This window comes from Esox lucius, chromosome 2 (genome assembly GCF_011004845.1).
Source record: "Esox lucius isolate fEsoLuc1 chromosome 2, fEsoLuc1.pri, whole genome shotgun sequence".
NCBI classification, from domain to species: domain Eukaryota; kingdom Metazoa; phylum Chordata; class Actinopteri; order Esociformes; family Esocidae; genus Esox; species Esox lucius.
The window spans coordinates 31,649,467-31,668,980 of NC_047570.1; the positions used below are offsets into that span (position 1 = coordinate 31,649,467).

General features: G+C 39.3%; 1 protein-coding gene across 1 annotated transcript in view; it reads left to right on the forward strand.

The window, feature by feature from the left end:
* The window catches only part of LOC105014014 (A disintegrin and metalloproteinase with thrombospondin motifs 7), a 118,815-nt gene that overhangs the window by 56,798 nt on the left and 42,503 nt on the right, over positions 1-19,514 (forward strand). The window contains exons 12-16 of the mRNA XM_010875959.3: positions 1,754-1,923; positions 2,824-2,957; positions 4,461-4,581; positions 5,210-5,454; positions 12,125-12,266. Coding sequence (XP_010874261.2) covers positions 1,754-1,923; positions 2,824-2,957; positions 4,461-4,581; positions 5,210-5,454; positions 12,125-12,266 — 812 coding nt within the window. The remainder of the gene's footprint in view (positions 1-1,753; positions 1,924-2,823; positions 2,958-4,460; positions 4,582-5,209; positions 5,455-12,124; positions 12,267-19,514) is intronic.

Consider the following 19,514-nt stretch of genomic DNA (forward strand, 5'->3'; position numbering starts at 1 on the left):
AAAAGTTGAGTGCAACTGAGTATTAAGCACTTAATAGGCTGTAATTACACTGCTTGGTCTTTTGGCATCATTTTCAGTGAGCTTCTGGGTTATTATAATAATTTTTGTCCTGCTGTGCATTTTTCAGTTTTTAATTGTTTTATATTTCCGCCGGTTTTTGAAGGAAAAAAACAATGCATTCATTACATGAGTCATTGGGGTCTCTAATTCATTATAATCTTTTAATTAAACATAATGATTATAGGAATTGAAGGTAGAGTACTTCATGCAACATAAGTTCTGTATGTGTCTAAATACTTGAGTCGGGTTCCACATATACACAGTTCCAGATCAAATATCTGCCTGGAACATTTAGGACATCTGGTTGAAGTACCACCTGTTTCTGCACTCAACAGAAACCTCCCAGAGACTAGCCAAAAAGCAGCCCAGGTGGACATTTTGATTGATGGAGCGCAATTGGATTTAGAAGTTCATAGCTTTATAGTTTCCAGACATGAAAGAGATAGAAAAGTGGAATAATCGGCCCTGTCATTATTCCCAATTTTCCTCCACCAACCTTAGTGGAATTGAGGACAGCTGGAACTGCGAGTCCTGACAGTCAAACCCTTTCCAAAGAAGTCAAAGGTTAAAGCACAATGAACCCTGATTCTGAAGCATTGATCATTGTCAGTAATGGAATGCAGTATGATTTTGCATTTCAATGCATGTAATGGAAGTCAAAACTCACTTGAGGACAAGTGAGCTTGGAAAGTATTAACATTGATAAGTGGAGTGTAAAATTGTTTGCGGTTATTACAGTTGTCAGAATTGCAGTCAATTGGCTAATTTGTTAAGAACTTCACTGTCAGATGTAATTCCCTATTTTCAGGTTTTTTCATTTGCCCTATAGAATCTTCTTTAAGAGGAACTATGTTATTAGAACACAATGTGTTTGGTTTTTTTCAAAGGTTTCATTAGTTTGTTAGTAGAAACATGATTAGGCCATATGGTGCCATTGTCACCCTCAAGGCCAGATTTTATTATTCAAGGTTAGGACAAGAAGAATTCTAATATCTCATCACTCTTTGCAGTATTGTTTTACAAGGGACCAGCATCTGTGTTTGTTGTGACTGGGAGTGAATGGTAGCATTACAAATGTATTGCTATCTTCATATTCAAAAATAAACAATTGTTATTGACTTAAGTAAACTACTCCATTAAAATGCTTCATAACTGCTTTATTGTGTTTATATTAAGTTGGGCATTGAGAAAAAAATGTATAGGCTGTAATAATTTTATAATCAAACCACTTGTGCCATGCTAATTATGTAGAATCTATGTTAATTACGTACAAGCAACGTGCTTGTCCAATTAATTTGCATATTGTGGAAACACCTCCATATGGAATCTCCAATAACCTGTTATTGTCGAAGGATAGCGTCCAGTCAGGTGAAGGAGTTTTATCAGTGAGTGAATGAATTAATCAGTCAAGGACGAGGAGAAACTCCTCTAGACATTCACCCCGCCATAGAAAGACTGACACCTCTTTATTCAGTCTTTGTGTCCTGTTACTGTACGCTTGACAGATGCTGTCACTGGGCCAGGTTTGTTGAAGCTATCTGCTGCTTGCCAGATCAAATTGCAAGGGTTAAGCCACTGTCTTCCTACTTCTTATCAGCTGCCTTGAATAGCCATCTGAAAACACTATTGTCTGTTGAGATCAATTTCTGTTGCCCACTCTAAACGAATGGCACTCCACTCTCTCCTACGCCAGTCCCAAGTACGGGGGGAAGTATTGCACGGGGGAGCGAAGGCGTTACAAGATTTGTAACAGCAGCCCCTGCCCGCTCGGCCAGCCCTCCTTCAGACACGTCCAGTGCAACCACTTCAACACCATGCCATACAAAGGCAAGTTCTACAAGTGGGTGCAGGTCAACAACAGAGGTGAGAATTGCACAAGCCAGGTTCTGTCGTTAGCAGAACATAAAAGTGCTACATGTCGAATGTACTGTACCGTTCCTTAGGCACCTGAAAGTTGAACTGTAGCCGTTTATTTGGGCAGTAAGTGTTTATTTGTAAAAGGAAAAACATATTTCTATACTGTGTACAGTGCCAGCTCTAGCCTTTTGGGAACCCTAAGCCAAATCTTATTTGATCCCTAGTGGTCGGGGGCCACCGCTTATGCTGCTTAATAAGGTTAGAAAGCGATGACTCCTTGTGGAGATTGAAACGTTGTCCTTGGAAACCCAAGACATACCACTGGGTACATTCAACTGCTGAAACCCCCAGCATGCATGGCTCATATGCTGGATTACCAGGCTCAGGACTGGGGAGAGATAGGAGATATTGACCAGATATGCCCTGGCTGAATTCATGTGGAGGTGATAAAACATTAGGCCTAAGTAAAGGTTACACAGGTCTGTGCAATGTCAAGAATCTTCTGAGTGGTATTTTTCTTTCAGGGGGATATTAAATATAGTTCCACCTCTGCTGAGCGGTAGACCAATTAGCATGTAAGCCAGTGTAAAACCCTACTGCTTGTGTTGTAGACATAATGGGCTCAATGGAATGAGAGGTCATTTGGTACCCATTAAACATGAACACTATTATCTATCTAATCCTGTAGTTCATGTTTTTATTAGTATTTTGTGACATAAATAGGGCAGGACATTAACCACCAATTGCATACCTGCCCGTAGCATTGCCTATGCTATATTGTTACTTGCCTATTTTATGGTGATTTTCATGTTTGTTTACGCGCATAAAAGTGCTTGTTGTCCCCACAGATAAAGCCTCGGTGTGAAGTGAAACCATGTCCCTAAAGTGAAATGTTTCTGTTGTCAGTGAACCCTTGTGAGTTGCACTGTCGTCCTGTGAACGAATACTTCTCGGAGAAGATGCTGGACGCCGCCATCGATGGGACCCAGTGTTATGAGGGCAGCACAAGCCGTGACATGTGCATTAATGGCATCTGCAAGGTAGAGGCAACTTGGCTCCCGGAAGTCGTGCTTCTCCGTCCGTCACGTCCCCTATTATCTTCTTCCTTCTCTTTCTTTCTCATTTTTTATATTCCAACCAGTCTGCTGCTAATTTTCACCGCAGTCATGTCGAATGTTTCACATTCTGTATGAAAATGTAGTGTCACTATCTACTCAAGTACAGTTTCAGTCTGTACAAAATCTTCATCCAAAATGGCACATTCAGCGGTTAGGTTTACTGGATGTAGGAAAAAATAAATAATGCTTTACTGAATATATATATTGGTGACTCGATTTTGCAGGGACACATTTTGTTGTCCTAACCTCAGTTAAGCTGTTCTGTGTGAATGCTGTCTTTGTTTAATTGATTTTGGCTGAAATACGTTAAATATTTAGTCTGTTTATAAGCCATCCAAATATTGATGTTAGGATCCAAGATTTTTGCCTTTTATCTTATCTCATTTACATTTTCTACAAAGACCCTCAGGTTGACCTTGGTTTTTCTATGGTTTCCACTCTTTTCCATAATAAGAAAATAGTGGATTTGGAGTTCACAACACATGGTTTAACAGAAGGACCACCTAAATAGTAAAACTAATCATTTGGGAACAGTCACTGCAGCTGGATAGTTCACCCTAAAAGAAAGTTTGTCAAATGTTCTCTTTTTCCAAAAAGGGATGTAAAGACAAGTTTTGTCCGCACAATCTGTTGTATAGATCCTGCTGATTTAGAGGAGAAATCACCTGGCCTCAATTCCCTCAAAACTTCTGAAACAAATTAGCTATTCAAACCTACACTGTATGTACTGGAATGTACACAACAGATGGCATGATGGCATCTGTTTTATCACTTTTGAGATGTGGAAATGTTTATTAAAGATGACAACAAATGCTGACTCCTGACACCTCATGCTACAGTTTCGCTCACATTTTTTGTTTTCTTGACAGATAGGTGATATGGGTTTTCCGCTTCACCTCAGACAACACATGTTTTATTAACTCAACTGGGAAGAACAACTTGGGTGATATTTATGGAAGAACTACTGTGAGTTTGAATATACGATGTATATATTTAAAAAAGCAGCATCTCAGACTCAGTGGTTTTGGCGTGTACAGGTATTTTCAGACATTCATGTGAGTAGGCTGCTGATTAATTGTCCTATATGAGGTAATAGCAAACATTTATTTATATATCAGCTTAAGACATTTAGGTGGGGTTTTTAAAGTGGTTTCTCTGCAGGCTTGTATGGCCACACACACATTAACGACAATAATTTGGGCCTAAAAGTTACATTTGGGCTGGACATTATTCCAGAGAAATCCATAAAGATGGACCCAAAAGACATACTTTCCTAAAATGGTTACATATGTTGTCCATTTTACGGTGTCTTTCTTCCTCTATAGAAAGTCAACAATTCTTCTCTGCTGTCAGTTAATTCTATATGAAGTATTCATTTCATGTTCTTGCATGGTTTTGATTTTGAAACATATTTTGTGCTCTCAGAACGTGGGGTGTGACTACAAGATTGACTCCAATGCGGTGGAGGATCGCTGTGGAGTTTGCCATGGCAACGGATCAACTTGTGAGACTGTGAAAAAGACCTTTGAGGAGAGCGAAGGGCTTGGTAAGACACTCCCCTGACTGTCTGCACTTCAACACGGATACAAATGGCTTCTGACATTCCAAAACCTAACCATTTTGACATTAACATCCAGGCTGACCCTTTTCAAATTGTCAGAAGGTTTACCAAGTGTTGCTATTGGCACTGTGTTTCTGTTCTGTGGCTATAGAGGATACTGGTGTTGTTTTCAGTGTCCCATAACGTATGTCCTATGCAGCTGAGGGAGTTAAGGGCTAATTAGACCTTCCAGGAGCCAACTGGGATGGAAAGCTACCTGCTGCAGAGCAAAGTCACCACATTGTTTTATGTCTGTTTTTGTGACTTGCCACTTGTAGAAGATTGAATATCTCAAATTATATCTTTGGCTGTTACAAAGGTTAATGTAAAATTATTATTCATTCAACTTTCATGCTTTTTTATTATGTAACAGTGTAATATGAACTGAATTATTCAAATCCAGATTGTGTTCAAAACTTTCACTCTCAAGAAGTCACCCTGAATTTTGTTAGCAACACATTAAATAAGAGGGTATACTGGGCATACTGCTAGGGACGTATTGAGATTTACATCAGTAGACAGTAATAGATTTGGAGGTTGAACGGCCCCTGCTAAGTTTGTCTGTCTCTCCAAGGCTATGTAGACATTGGTCTAATCCCGGAGGGTGCGCGAGACATCCGCATTGAGGAGGTGGCCGAAGCTGGGAATTTCTTGGCGCTCCGAAGTGATGACCCCGACAAGTACTTCCTGAACGGCGGCTGGACCATCCAATGGAATGGCGAGTACAAGGCAGCAGGGACCGTATTCACCTATGAGAGGACGGGCCACCTAGAGAACCTGACCTCCCCTGGACCAACCCTGGAGCCGGTGTGGATTCAGGTAGGATGATCACGAGCACCTGTACAAGCATAGAAAGCATTTCTTTGTACAAACACTCCACGCAGTCATTCTACAGGCGTCAGCTGTCGGTTAGCTTATCTAAAACACTTCATACTTGGGAGGTGTTGGAGAGCCCCATCCTAATTACCCAGAAGCAACAGACAGATGTTTTCTTCAGGTGGTCGATTTTCAATGCAACTCTCTTTTGCATGAGTGACTGTGGCAATAGTTTTGTGGCAGTTTTCTGGCATTGTGTTTGCTGGTTGTTTCTAGCTAATTATTCCCTCCCAGGGATTTGCACTGTTGGCTGTGTGATGGAGGTGTTCACAAAGAATCACACTCTGAACCTCTGTGCCTGTCTAAACAGTCTAATTTCAAAGGACGTGTCGTAAATACTTGAATGCTGCCCTCTCAAGGATCAGAGCTGGAATCTTGATTTTCAGCTAAAATGAAATTTTAACTGCTTTTTACTCAGGACCGGAATTTAATTTGAAAGGAGACACTTTGAAGTTTACGGTTTACACATTCCTAGGAATGTCATACATTATGGATCCTTAGCTTCCCTACATACAGGTATCTAACAGCAGACGCGACGGGAATGCAGATCCAATGCCTCCTAACACACATGTGAACCATTTACAATAAGGACCAGGTTAGCAGCCAACAATGATCTTACATCATAAGTGCAAACACCACAAACAACACGCAAAGTGGAACACTATATTTAATAGAAAATAGTAGAAGAACGACATGTCAGATGTTGAAACTGAACATTTCTATTGTTCCTTGAAAAGCATGTGCCCACCTTGAATTTGTTTCAAAAAAGCTGGGACTGGGACAACAAAAGACTGGAAAAGTTGTGTAGTATACAAAACAGAATCTGGTGGAACATCTCACAACTAATTAGGTTCATTGGCAACAGGTTAGTGACATGATTGGGTAAATAAAGATCAACCCAGAGAGGATGAATCTTTCAGAAGATGAGGAGGGGTTCACCACTTTGTTAAAGACTGCACAGGCAAATAGTGTAACATATTAAGAATAACATTCCTCAATGTAAAATTGCAGATTTTGGGGATCTCATAATCTGCGGTACATAATATCATTAAAAGAATCAGAGAATCCAGAGAAATCTCTGTATGCGGTCCATTTAAGATGGACTGGGGCAAAGTGGAAAATTGTCCTGTGGTCTGACAAATAAAAATGTGAAATTATTTTTGGGACTCATGGTTCAAGACCATCCGGCTTGTTATCAGTGCACAGTTCAAAAGCCAGCATCCGTTATGGTATGGGGGTGTATTAGTGCACATGGTATGGGTAACTTGCACATCTGTGAAAGCACCATTAATGCTGCCATCCAGACAACATATTTTTCAAGGAAGGTTAAGACATTGCCAACCCACATTCTGCACATATTACAACAGCATGGCTCCGTAGTGAAAGAGGCTGGCTGCTAAGAGTGTTATTTTAAAAAAGGAGATGCAACACAGTAATAAACACGGCCCTGTCCCAACTTTTTTGAAACGTGTTGCTGGCATCATATTCAAAACGGGCATGTATTTTTCCAGAAACAAAAAGATTTCTCTGGTTCAACATTGTATATGTTGTCTTTGTACTATTTTCAAATAAATAAAGGGATTAAGTAATTGGCACAGCGAGATCATGGTCGAGTTAGCAAGTTCAGCGTCAGAGTGCTACATTAAATGTATTTGGCATGTACCACAGTCGATTTGCCTCCCTAAATTCATGTTTTTTCATGGTGACAGTATGTGTATTTTTCACGTAGATGATGGTTGTTTCAGAAAGATTCTTCGAATCAATTTAGTGGGGGAGGGCAATGTAAACCTGTGGTCCTATATAATGTATGAACTTATGCATTGTTATTCCTCATTCAATTATGCAAACGTAAGTCTACAGTATTGAGTAATAGTTTTTTTAAGTATATTTTTATACATTTTTATTATTGCTTTTTTTATATTTTGTTTTATGCTTAATTCTCCGTACAGTGGATTCACCCTAGATCCTGTTAATCAATTATAAATATCTCCAGTATATACAATATCCCCATTGTAGTGGGCCTTTGAATTGAACGCGGCAATCCTCTGTCGTGCCAACATGAAGGTGGCGGCATAATTCATCAGGGATGTAGGCCAGAGGCAGTGCCAGTGCCAACAGGCATCTAAAGGGCTTTGACCCAGTTCGTCCACCCCAGCCTGGCGTGATGCCACCGAGGTGGGGGTGGTGGGGGAAAAGCCTGTCTGTCGGATGGTCCCTAGACAGTGGGCAGAGTGGAGGGTTGGCAGTGATGTCATGTTGACCTCTTCTGCCTCTAATCCCTGGCACAGCTAGACACTCGTAATGGTCTGTCCTTTTCTCTGCTTTCTTTTTCACTCTGTTTCTCTCTGTCTCTCCTATCTTTTTCAGTCTCTCTGTTCTTCCCCGTCTCTCTCTTTCTCTCTCTTCTTTGTGTTTTTCTTCTCTCCGTTTCCACCTCTTCATCTCTTGCTCTCACTGTATCTCCATTTCGAAAGCCGTTTGGAGTTCCTTCCTTAACATGACACTGACATTAGTGTTTTTCTGGCCTTTTTTTTCCTTAGTTCAGTCCTTGATTACAAATATTATCGTGGGAGAACTATACCACTTTTGAGGGCTTTTAATTGTTATGTGGTGCAGTGAGATATACATACATTTATTAAGTGGAAAGAATGTGTAGTCACTTTATGAAAAATGATGGATAATGTATGCAGAACATAAGGGCACTCACATTCAGTGCATCACTAATAAACTCCACAATCTGCTTCGTAATCTTTGGACATTTCGAGCTACTGTTATAGTACATCTCACTACAAGCACACATTGTAAAGGGGAGGACTCCTTAAGGTCTCATTACCTTGCCATCACTGTCAAAGCATTTCTCTAGCTCTCTAACCGCTGTTTACCTGGGTGTGTCTCCCAGTCCACGTAAAGGACTGGGGATGTGACAGCTCTGTGGTTAAGTCCTCTAAAACAGATTTCCAGAACAGTTTCCTGTTGCTTCCAGTGACAAACATACAGTGACATACAGAAAAATAAAGGGCTTGAGGGATGGGCGATTTTATACGTTTATTTTATCTGAATAATAATATTAAATTGTGCTAGATTCAGTTTTTTACCACATTAATTTATTTTGTGTGCGTGTGTGTGCGCAAAATGTACTTTCAGATATGTTAAGAATTTATGTTGGTAAGATGTTTGTGAAATATTTGAGATTTGACAGTGAACACCACATTCAGTTTTATGAGGTTATCAACGTTGGCCCTCTCTTCCATGCAGAACTGCCTCAGATCAGCAACAATTTTAGGTTTTTGAGCATGACCTGCTCATTTCAGGGTCCTACCGTAATATCTCAATTTGGTTTAGGGCATATAGGTGTTGATTTTAAGCTATTCAGAACTTGCTAGTGTGTTCTGGATTATTGTGTTACCACTACCACATATCCCAGGCACTTCACATTCAGCTCATGACTGGATCAATCATTATTCCACACACAGCAGGACATAACAACCCTCCCATCAGACAGTGAGCTAATTAAAATAAGACAGGTAAATTGCCAGTCTTAGTTTAAATGTCTGAAAATAGAGCTGGGTTTTTAAGGTCCATTTCCCAAATAACGGCATCCAAATTTGGAACTCATGGTGTCTTGTAGATTGGGCATTTAAGAAATGTTTCCATTTAAAAACATGAACTGCATTAAGTGCAGGGGCTTGACCTCGTTATCAGCAATGTTGTTAAAAAAAAATAATCCTAGTTATTGTGACCAAGATAACAAAAAAGTAATTCTTCTTTTTTCAAACTCAATTTGTGCAAATTACATCATGAAATGTAAATAAGAAATATGGATGGTCCTGTTTTCTAAGTCGAGACATTTGATTTATATACGGAGACTCAAGCAGAGGAGTGGCTAGGATCACAATACATTTGGCATTGTGAATGGCATTGTCTTTTTTTTTTCTTTCTTCAATTTGACATCCCGGACTATTCATAAAAGATCCAGGGCTATAGCCCCGGACGCCCAGGCCTAACGACGCCACTGGAGTCTAGATTAACATCTAGCAACTTAAGTTGCTGTCGAAGGTAAGTAGCATATAGAATGGGAATTACGATACATTTTGTATGGCAACTAAGTATCTTGGTAATTGTATTGTGAGATCCCTGGCAATTCCCTGCCTTATTTTGAATTCCCTTCCAGCCTCATATGGAGTGATTTGTAATCTTCAGAATTTCTTGTGATTCACTTATTCCCATCGGAAGCTTTGCTTTGCTGTCTATTTTAGGACAAAGCTGGCCATTATTATATTGTTTAATCAAATATTGCTTTCTTGCTTCCCAGTTTGCCTGTGGTATGCTTCTCCTTCATACAATGACAGGAGTAGAGCTCATTCTAATAAGAATAATTTGATCAGCACCAATAAAATTATGGCAAAAACTACTTTGAAAGGCATGAAGCTTTTTTCTGTGCCGTCAATGACAAATTATGAATTGTCATGGGCGACTGTATATCTTGACAGGCACTGTCAGAAATTCTGTTTAATCTGCGTCATGTCATTATTCAGCCCACATTGAATGTATTGGTTCCCGGGCGTAGCTTAATGAAAACAACTGAGACAGCACAGACCGTGTTTGCCACTAAATCATTTTGAAATGATTGTGTAAAACTCACTCTGACCTGACAATCAGGCACACCACTTGGTGATTGCCTTTAAATAAAATGTTTTCCTGAATGGCTCAGACGGTGAAGTCACTGCCTTGCAGTGTAGCTGCATCATTGTGACCAGGGTTGGTGGGGTGGATGTTGGATATAGCTGCTTTGCATTGTCCTGCTTTAGGGATACTTTGTGTCAGGCCGGTTGTCTGTTAGTTGTCGTGGTCATTGCCCGAAATCCACGGAGTGGAAGAGAAGCTGAAAAGCTTGTACGATGGACTGAAATGTTATGAATGAAAAGGAGCGCTGCTCGGTGAGAAAGTTGAGTTTTGTGGAATAAACATTTTGTTTGTGGAACAATGCCCCAATAATCCATGGATCTCTGGTTCGATATCCTTAGCTGTGTATTTAAATCACTGCTTTAAACACATGTATTCTGTCTTTGTACTGTATTTATCTATTAATGTATTAGGTCATGTTGAATGTTTTGTCTGGTACCCTCTTTTTTGGGGTTCCTAATGAAATCCTAAATCCAAGGATCTAACGCATTAACTACGTTACCTGTGAAAATGGAGCTTAGAGTTGTGGGTTTCCTTTTTCCTTTGAGTTTTTCTTCCCGCATCTGAAGGACAAACCTGGCTGCCTCTGTTCCCCTGCTAGTTTCCCCGTTGAACCACTCTTATGTTTCCGACCAGCAGACGTGATATAAATTAGACATGACTTCGCAGTCTCTTCTCAAACCGTTGTCTTCTTACACCTGTTTTCTTACGTCACAACGTGAATGGTCTTCCAGAGGGCCCAGTATTCAATATGGTGTCATTTGTCACCCATTCATAATGTTAAACAAAGTCTTCGATGAGTCATCGCCGCGAGGCGTCCTCTGGACTTTGCCGCATGCTGGGTGCCTCGCCTCCATTTTAAGCTTCAGTTACACCTCCTGTTTAGACGGTGATTTGCAAGGAGCCGCAGCCAGCAGCTCTCCGCCAATGTCTGTCTCCCCGGCGTCCCAAGCTAACCTGTTCGCTGTGTACCATCTTGACATCCTGTCTGTTTAGATAGCTGAGGTTCTGGGCCTTTCCAGTGACGCTTGGTCCAAAACATTAAGTGGAAATTATCAGGTTTCATAGGTGTGTGACAAAGACACCAGTGAAATGGCCATCAGTCTGGCTGGCAGGCACCCATTCCAATCTCCTGAATACATATTAGCAACACACATCTCATATAATTCACTTTAGCACCCACCTAAAAATACATGCACAGTAAACAAAGAGAAACAGACAGGCGCCTAAAAGACACAACACGAAATCACAAATTTACTTCAAATTCCAACGTTTAAAAGGTCTGTTCGTGACTTTATCAATTGACATGGACCTTTCAGGGGCAAAAGACTGTCTATTTGCAGTTCAGCCCGATTAAGGACGGGTTCTCTTTCATGTCCTAAATCACACATAGTGATTACTACGTAAATATAAATGGTACTGTAGAGCTTTAATTATACAACTGGGTGCATGAGATCAAACTGTATTAGTTCTGGTGTTTGGGTTTTTCATCTCTGGTTAATTTCACAGGCATGGCCCTCTTTCCATTCACCTCTTTACCACTATTGAATAAGAAATAGGAACACTAGAATGGCCTTTCTTAAGATGGGTATGAAGATCAATTATATTATATGACAATATTTTATACAAGTACTTGGCAATAATTTCATTGACAGCGTATGGGATGAAGAAATGGGAGTGATAACATTAATTTACAGTCAACTGATGTGCACATGTACATAGTTACAGGTCTAGTGGATCTAGAATATTCTTCTTTCCTGAGTGATTTGGATTTCCCTTTGACTAAAATTCCTGCCATATTGTCCCAGTCTTTAACTCTGAGGGATTATGACAGCCCCCTTCATGGTTTGATTTGTTTTTATCGGTCTTATTCAATCTCTCTATTTTGTCTTTTTCATTCTAATTGACCATCTTTTAATGTGCTTAACAGCTACTCTTCCAGGAGACCAACCCAGGAGTGCGCTATGAGTACACCATCCATAGAGAGAATCTTCTGGACTCTGACAACAATATCCCCGATTTCTTTTGGAAGTATGGCTCATGGACTGAGTGCAGTTCCACCTGCGGAACAGGTAAGACATGAAGAAATGTGGTTGGCTTAAATCGATGTTTACCTAGGGAAGTGCTTTATTTAAGCAATAAGCCATGAGGGGTGTGATATATGGCCAATAGACCATGGCTAAGATCTGTTCTTATGCGTGACGCATTGGGGAGAGTCTGAACACAATGCTTAGCCGTAGTATATTGGAAATATACCACAAACCTTTGATGTGCCTTTTTGCTTTTATAAAGCATTTAACAAGGCTATTTGAGGAGTAAAAAGTGCTGTGATGTCATTCCTCTGCGATCAGCCAATCAGCATTCAGGATTTGAAGCCCCCTGTTTATAATGTATTATATAATATTTGCCTATTATAACACATGCATACATGTTCATAGTCACATGGATCATGTTACATTGCATTAATCTATGAAGTACAAAAAATACAACCGGGAAGCTTCTAACATTCTGAAATGACATTCTTGAAGAGCTAGTTAATAATCCAACTCTTGTGTTCATTTTTGGGGGTTTATTGATACAGAATGTGTATTTTCGACGTCACAACCACGAATATTAAAACAGATTTGGGTGAATATCACCAGGTATTTAAAGAATTGGCCACAGTGCTTGCATTCAGGTCAGGGTCCAAAGAAACAGCTTTCCACCTCTCAGGCTTTTTATGTGTTAGACAATGGAATCTCAAATGGAGGAATTTCTATACACACAATGAGTTTCACTTGAAAGAACAGAAATTACTTGGAATTTTTTGGACACTTTCTAACATTTCAAATGCATTATAAAACATTTAATAATATAGACTAAATAATATTAGCAGACTTCTATGGCTTGAAAAGTAACATAGGGGGGGATGGTGATGATTATGGCAATACAGTTCCCCCAATACTTCAGTGCAAAGACTACAAAGTTTGTTCAGCCTGCAATTTATATAATTTCTACCTTTTTTACACCGTCTTTGATCTTTTCCTCTGAAGTGCTCACGTATGACTCTGCATATTTCCTTTGGGACACTTACGATCTTCTGCCGAATAAGAAAGCAACCTAAGGATAATCGATTTCAAATGGTTTGGATGAATAAACAATCCTGTTTTATAGGGTTTGCTTACTGTAGTGTGAAGTGTAAGAATTGTCTGTTCTGGTTTTGCACGTTTTACAGTCAAATCAGGACAGATTTTTTAAATTGACGTTAAAACCCACCTCACAAAAATGTAATTATGCTTTCTCAAGTTCTTCAAAGACTGAAACACTTTGAACAAGTTAGCCTAATCTAGAATAGCAGCCTCTTTTTTCCAAGAGGCTTTTGCTGTGTAATAATTCTGTAATTACATTTGAGGTATGTAATTACATCCAACCCAACTGAATGGAAATATATTTGATGCATTTGAGGATTCTTTAAGTTGTCAGAAGAAGCCTTCGTATGTCAGAAATTTGGCATTTACAAAATGAGAATGTCAATTAGCCATTTCATTAAAGACAGATCTGTTATTGGCTAACTGACCTTGTCAAAGGTTACATATGATAACTCACTGTGACTTTGACACAAGACAGTAGTTATTTAGAATGAGGGGTAAAAGTTTGCTTCAGATTCCTAATGGTTTTAGCCGAAAGAATGGGCACTCGGGGGAAGCAAAAGAGAGACATTGTTCTGGGCTAATAGACAATTGGTGAAACAAGCTTGTTATGTGTAGCTAAGGTTAAGCATAAAGGTTAAGCATATAGTAAGCAAGACACCATCTGAATTTATTCCATCTATTCAATTCCATGTCTTTATGCACATCCAGTGATTAAAATTCCTCCTCACAAAGAGACCTGCTTTGTATCCACAGTTCTGTCAAGGCTCTGCGTGTAAGTCTTGAATTTGAAGCTTCCAAAAGTGGCATATTAATGGCCTTCTATTTGCGGTTAACAGAAAATGCCTCCTCTGTTTTTACGCTGCTACACTAAAGTGGGTGACGGAAGGCTGGATAAAACCTTTAGATTTTGTGATCTTTTATAGTCTGTGGCAGACCACCTAATGGATAACATTCAATTAAGGTCAAGTTATTTGTCTGATATCCAGGCTGTAACCACGGCTGGCTGGGTGCTCTTTGAGAGATATTCACAGTCTCTGTGTTCTAGGTGAGGGAGGTCTCCATTAGACATTTATCTGCACCACAGCTACAGGTCAAGAGGCTAATCGGTCCACAATCCTGTGTGCTTGCGTTATACAAATATATTGGTGATATGCCTCGTAATCTCATGGTTTTGCATGGATATTTGGACAGACTTATATGTTGGCCCTCTTTAGGACTGCATTCTTCCATGTAGTTGCAGGTTGTGTGACTGTACCTTGATGGGCTATGGTTTGTAATAGTTTTAAAACTAAGAACATTCTGGGGATTTGTAACAGCTGTTGTTAAGCGCAGCCAGCCTCTGCTTCTCGCTTCGCAGCTTGTTGGGTGGATTTCCTTCATAAAGTTTTGGGTGGGCACAAACTAGGTTTCTATTCAACATATAAAGGACCTGGGTGAAGGCCTGTTACTGCTATATAAAAGATATGATCCTCCCTGGATGTTCCTGACTGACAGTGTCAACCGTACCATCTGTTAAGGCTTCATCACAGTTTCTCTCTGCATAAGGATACTGATCACATTTGGACTCACCATAATGGGAGCGATGAGGAAATAACAAGAGTGTTACATAACTGTTTAAAAGAGCATTTTTAAGACCGCAAAAAAATTGAATCCCTGGCAGTTTTTCCTGGAACCATAATCTGTTTTGCCGTTTATTGTATCCTGCTGACAAGCAATTCCTCCAGTTTTGTTCAATTTGTTGTTTGGGGTCATTATCCATAATGCAGTGTTTCCTCTGTGATGAATAATTCAATGAATAATCTGGAAATATTGCTGTATTTTCCTATCTAGCAATGCAAACACAGATGCACTGTTTACTCTTTACTTTTCAATTAGCCGCAACTACATGTTGAGTAGGTGTGGAGACTCTTAGAATTATGTCTTATTTTACATACAGTATATGTATACTCTCACTGGTATTAAGTTCAGGCACTAACAAAACCAAAACATAACCGAGACAGCTGAAATAAAAACACGAAAAACATGTCTGAATTTCTCAAAGCATACTGGAAGGTATTCTTTTCAAAACAAAGGAGTAATCCACAGAATTAATGAAACAGGAAACGAAGGAGGTCAAACAGAACTGAATTGAAAATGGTAAAATTAGACCACAGCATAGTCTTGATCACCCAGGTGAGGTAAATGCAGTAACAGACTGGTCATTTTGCTGTTGCATATTGTTTTAGCCATGCCTACTCTGCTTGGTATTCAACCGAACATCATATTGCCTGATAAGTGTTGATCACAGAGAATACTAATGTTGTTCACTTCTGCAGTGATAGATCCCACAAAGGGCTGAGGAGGTTCGTTTGAACTCTGCTCTTACACAGAACAGCATATTTTAGTCAGGGTAATGAAGTCACAAAAGACTTCACAGCTGTCGGGCATGTGAAACACAGATCAATTAAAAATACTAATAAACTACTAATGCTCCCCAGTGTTTAGATCAGGGTCTCTGAACTCTGATCGTGGGGACCATGTCTACTGCTTGTTTTCTATTCTACCAGACAGTTGAATTCACATGGTGTCCCGGGTCTAAATATTTATAATGAAAACAAGCTGTCTGGGTCCCGAGACCTGTTGTGGACTGGTTTAGATGATTGCATGGTGTTTCTCAGATACACTTCAAACTGCACCAAATGTTTATATGAGAGGTGTCAAACTGGTTCAACAGAGGTGTATGCTGGTTTTTGGATTTCCTTTCAATTGGTGCCCAAGTGAGACCAAATATAACCAGGTGAAGGAAGAGCTTAACTAATTATTGACCTAATTAACTAGTCAAGGACAAGGTGAGCGTAAACCTTCAGACACTCAGCACTCCATGGAACCAGTTTGACACCTCTGGTTTATATGGTACATTTGTCGATACTCCAAGTATTCCTTGTCTTAGTCTTCTCTGAAGGAAAATCAGTTTCGTTCATTATTGCTTGTTCTTGCTAATGTTGTATGGATCCATATTGTTATTATAGGCAATTTCTGCAGCGGAATTGGGTGTAACTTTCAGAATATCTATTTTAAATACAGTATCAAACACAGTGGTCATTAACCTATAGTGTCCTTGAGTTATATGCTGTAAAGGTTATCAGGGGCTCCCAAACGTTTTCCAACTGGGAGCTTTATTTTACATTTGATAAAATTTAAGGATTGTATTTTAAGCCTTTTTCTTAGTATTTTAAAATAATTATACAGCTAAATGATTAAAAATGCATGTATTTTTATTTCAGCGTTGAAAATTCTACCAATTGTATTTGATTTCTTTATTTCAGATAAAACAAATACAAAACTAGGTCAAATGCAAATGAGTGTACCAATTAATTAATTTATGTGTGGAAGTAGTAGTTCTGAGAGTCTGATTTCTTTTCCATGAATACCCCATTTTTTCAGCAAAAACTGTTTTTAGCCATTGTTGTAGGAAGAAAACAGAAAGCCTTTTTATTACAACTGTGTTTAGCAGCTAATGGATGTTACTCATGAACAAAAGCCAAAAAAATTCTCTCACGACCCAATTTACAACCAGGTAAATCCACATGGAATCACAACCCTACTTTGAGATACACTAGGTTACGGTTACTGTAAAGGTTAGGCAAATTGTTAGCATAGTCACCATATGGAGCCATGTCTTTGGTTTTTATGTACGTCGACTGGATGAACTTTGTCCATAATAAAGATACTTATTTTGTATCCTCGTTTAGCTTTCTCAAGTCTCTGCTATTCAGTCTGGGGCTTTAAAGTGGTCAAAATTGGCATATTACTGGATTTCAATGGAGCTCTACTGTTCACTTACAGTTTAGGGTGACTTGAAAGCCCAAGGCTGGCTGGGTGTCCTTTGAGAAATATTCAGAGTCACTATGTGCCTAATGAGGGTGGTCACTATCCTTATCTGCACCAGAGGTCATGGGGTTTATCTGACTGCATTCTTGTATGCTTGTATTGTGCTAATAGGTCATTGATATTCCTGATAGGTAGTTTCCTGATAACAGTCCAATCTCTTGTGTATTCTTAGCATTTCTAAATTTGGATAGAGGTCACATTTGGCCTAGTCAGGATGAAAAAGATGTGGCAATAATGAGAGCATTGCATAACTGTTTAAGAGAGTGTTTTAAAGACAGAGGAGCTTGTCGCCATGAAGATGACTCCCTTGATGGCTTCCTGTGAAACTAGAAATAGTTTTATACTTTTATATATTCTCCAGAAAAGTAAGATGTAAACATTTTTCATGTCATTGTTTGTTTCTTTGGGGTATAGTTAGGTCCGGTAATATTTGGACAATTATCATAATTTTGTCTCTGTACGCCACCACAATGGATTTGAAATGAAACAATTGAAGGGCAGACTGAGGTTTAATTCTAGGGGTTGAACAAAATTATATTATGAAATGTCATTTTCATACACAGTCTCCTTATTTTAGGGGTTCAAATGTAATTGGACAAATTAACACAATCATAAATACAACGTTTATTACTTTGTAGAGACTCCTTTGCAGGCACTGACTGCATGGACATCTACAAACACTGGGTTTCCTCCTTTGTGGTGCTTTGCCTTTACTGCAGCTGTCTCCAGTTGTTGTTTGTTCATGGGTCTTTCTGTCTTAAGTTTTGTCTTCAGCAAGTGAAATGCATGCTTGATCGGGTTGAGATCAGGTGATTGACTTGGCCATTGTAGAATATTCCACTCCTTTGCCTTAAAAACTCCTGGGTTGCTTTCGCAGTATGTTTTTGGTCATTGTCCATCTGTAAAGTGAAGCGCCGTCCAATCAACACTGAATTTGGCTGAATCTGAGCAGAAAATATATCCCTGTAGTGATTTTCACTTGGCTGGATGTGGTGAAGGGGTTTTTCTTTACCATAGAAAGAATCCTATGATCATCCACCACTGTTGTCTTCCGTGGACATCCAGGCCTTTTTGTGTTGCAGAGCTCACCAGTGCATAATTTTTGCCGGACCGCATAAGCGGATGCCGGCGAAGAAGAGCGAATGTCTGAGTGACTGACTGACTGACTAACTACCCCTTGTTAAATAGCGTAGTGGTTAGAGAAGCAGACTTGTGAACTATAGTTCCCAAGTTTGTATCTCCTCACGGGCGAAGCAATGTATGCTTTATGAATTATTCTGTATATACTAAAACCGTTAGTATCTTCATTGTAGTAAGCCTGTAATTAAACAGTTTACAGTTATATTGCAACTGTTTCCGGCCTGGAAAAGTTCATCTTCAGTCTCGCTAGCAATTGCTCAAATCTTATGATTATTCCTAAGAAGTTAGTAGATACTAGTAAGCCTATTACTGGCTAATAAGCTGTTAAAACGGCCAGTGGCAAAAGCAATACAGATAATAGACGCTATGGTCTAAACATAATAAGAAACATCAGTCAATTTAACACAATCCTCAATGGAGTCTGGTGACTGCTGAAATGTGTAATGCTGTGGCGTAGAAATTAAAGTATGAATCTTTTGAGAGCAATGACATTTAATAATTATTTCTGGTAGATTCCACGATTTTCTTGTCTTTTCACTTGATGAAAAAGTTAGTTATCGTCGCCTTTATTGAAAGTTACTGTATGAATGTCATTCACGAATTAAAGAAAAAAGTATGTTGTTTTGCCATGAAAGAAAGAAATAAGTTCTTATGCCATGAAATTTAAATAGCTTTGGCAGACAAGCAATTGCTCAATTCTTATGACTATTCCAGTAAGTTAGTAGATACTGGTAAAGCTTATTACTGGCTAGTACGCTGTTAAAACGACCAGTGGCAAACGGTATACATAGACGCTATTTGTGGTGGAGGTAAACTTAGTAAGAAACGTTAGTCAGTTTAACTGTATCAATGTCATTCACAAATGGCCAATTAACTATTAAAACGGCCAGTAGCAAAAGAGGATTTGTTCAAGATATACAGATGCCGGGTTTCAGTATAGACAAGGCTATACTGACCACCAGCAAATGTACTGCTCCCTGGTGTAGTGGTTAACGATGCAGTCTTTCATGTGGATATCCCAGGTTCGAATCTCGAGGTGGCAACACTTTCTATTGCTGGCCGGCTGTACTAGGCCTGCCTGGTTTCTTGTTTTTCTCAGAATGTACCAAACTGTTGATTTGGCCACTCCTAATGTTCCTGCTATCTCTCTGATGGATTTATTTTTGCAGCCTAAGGATG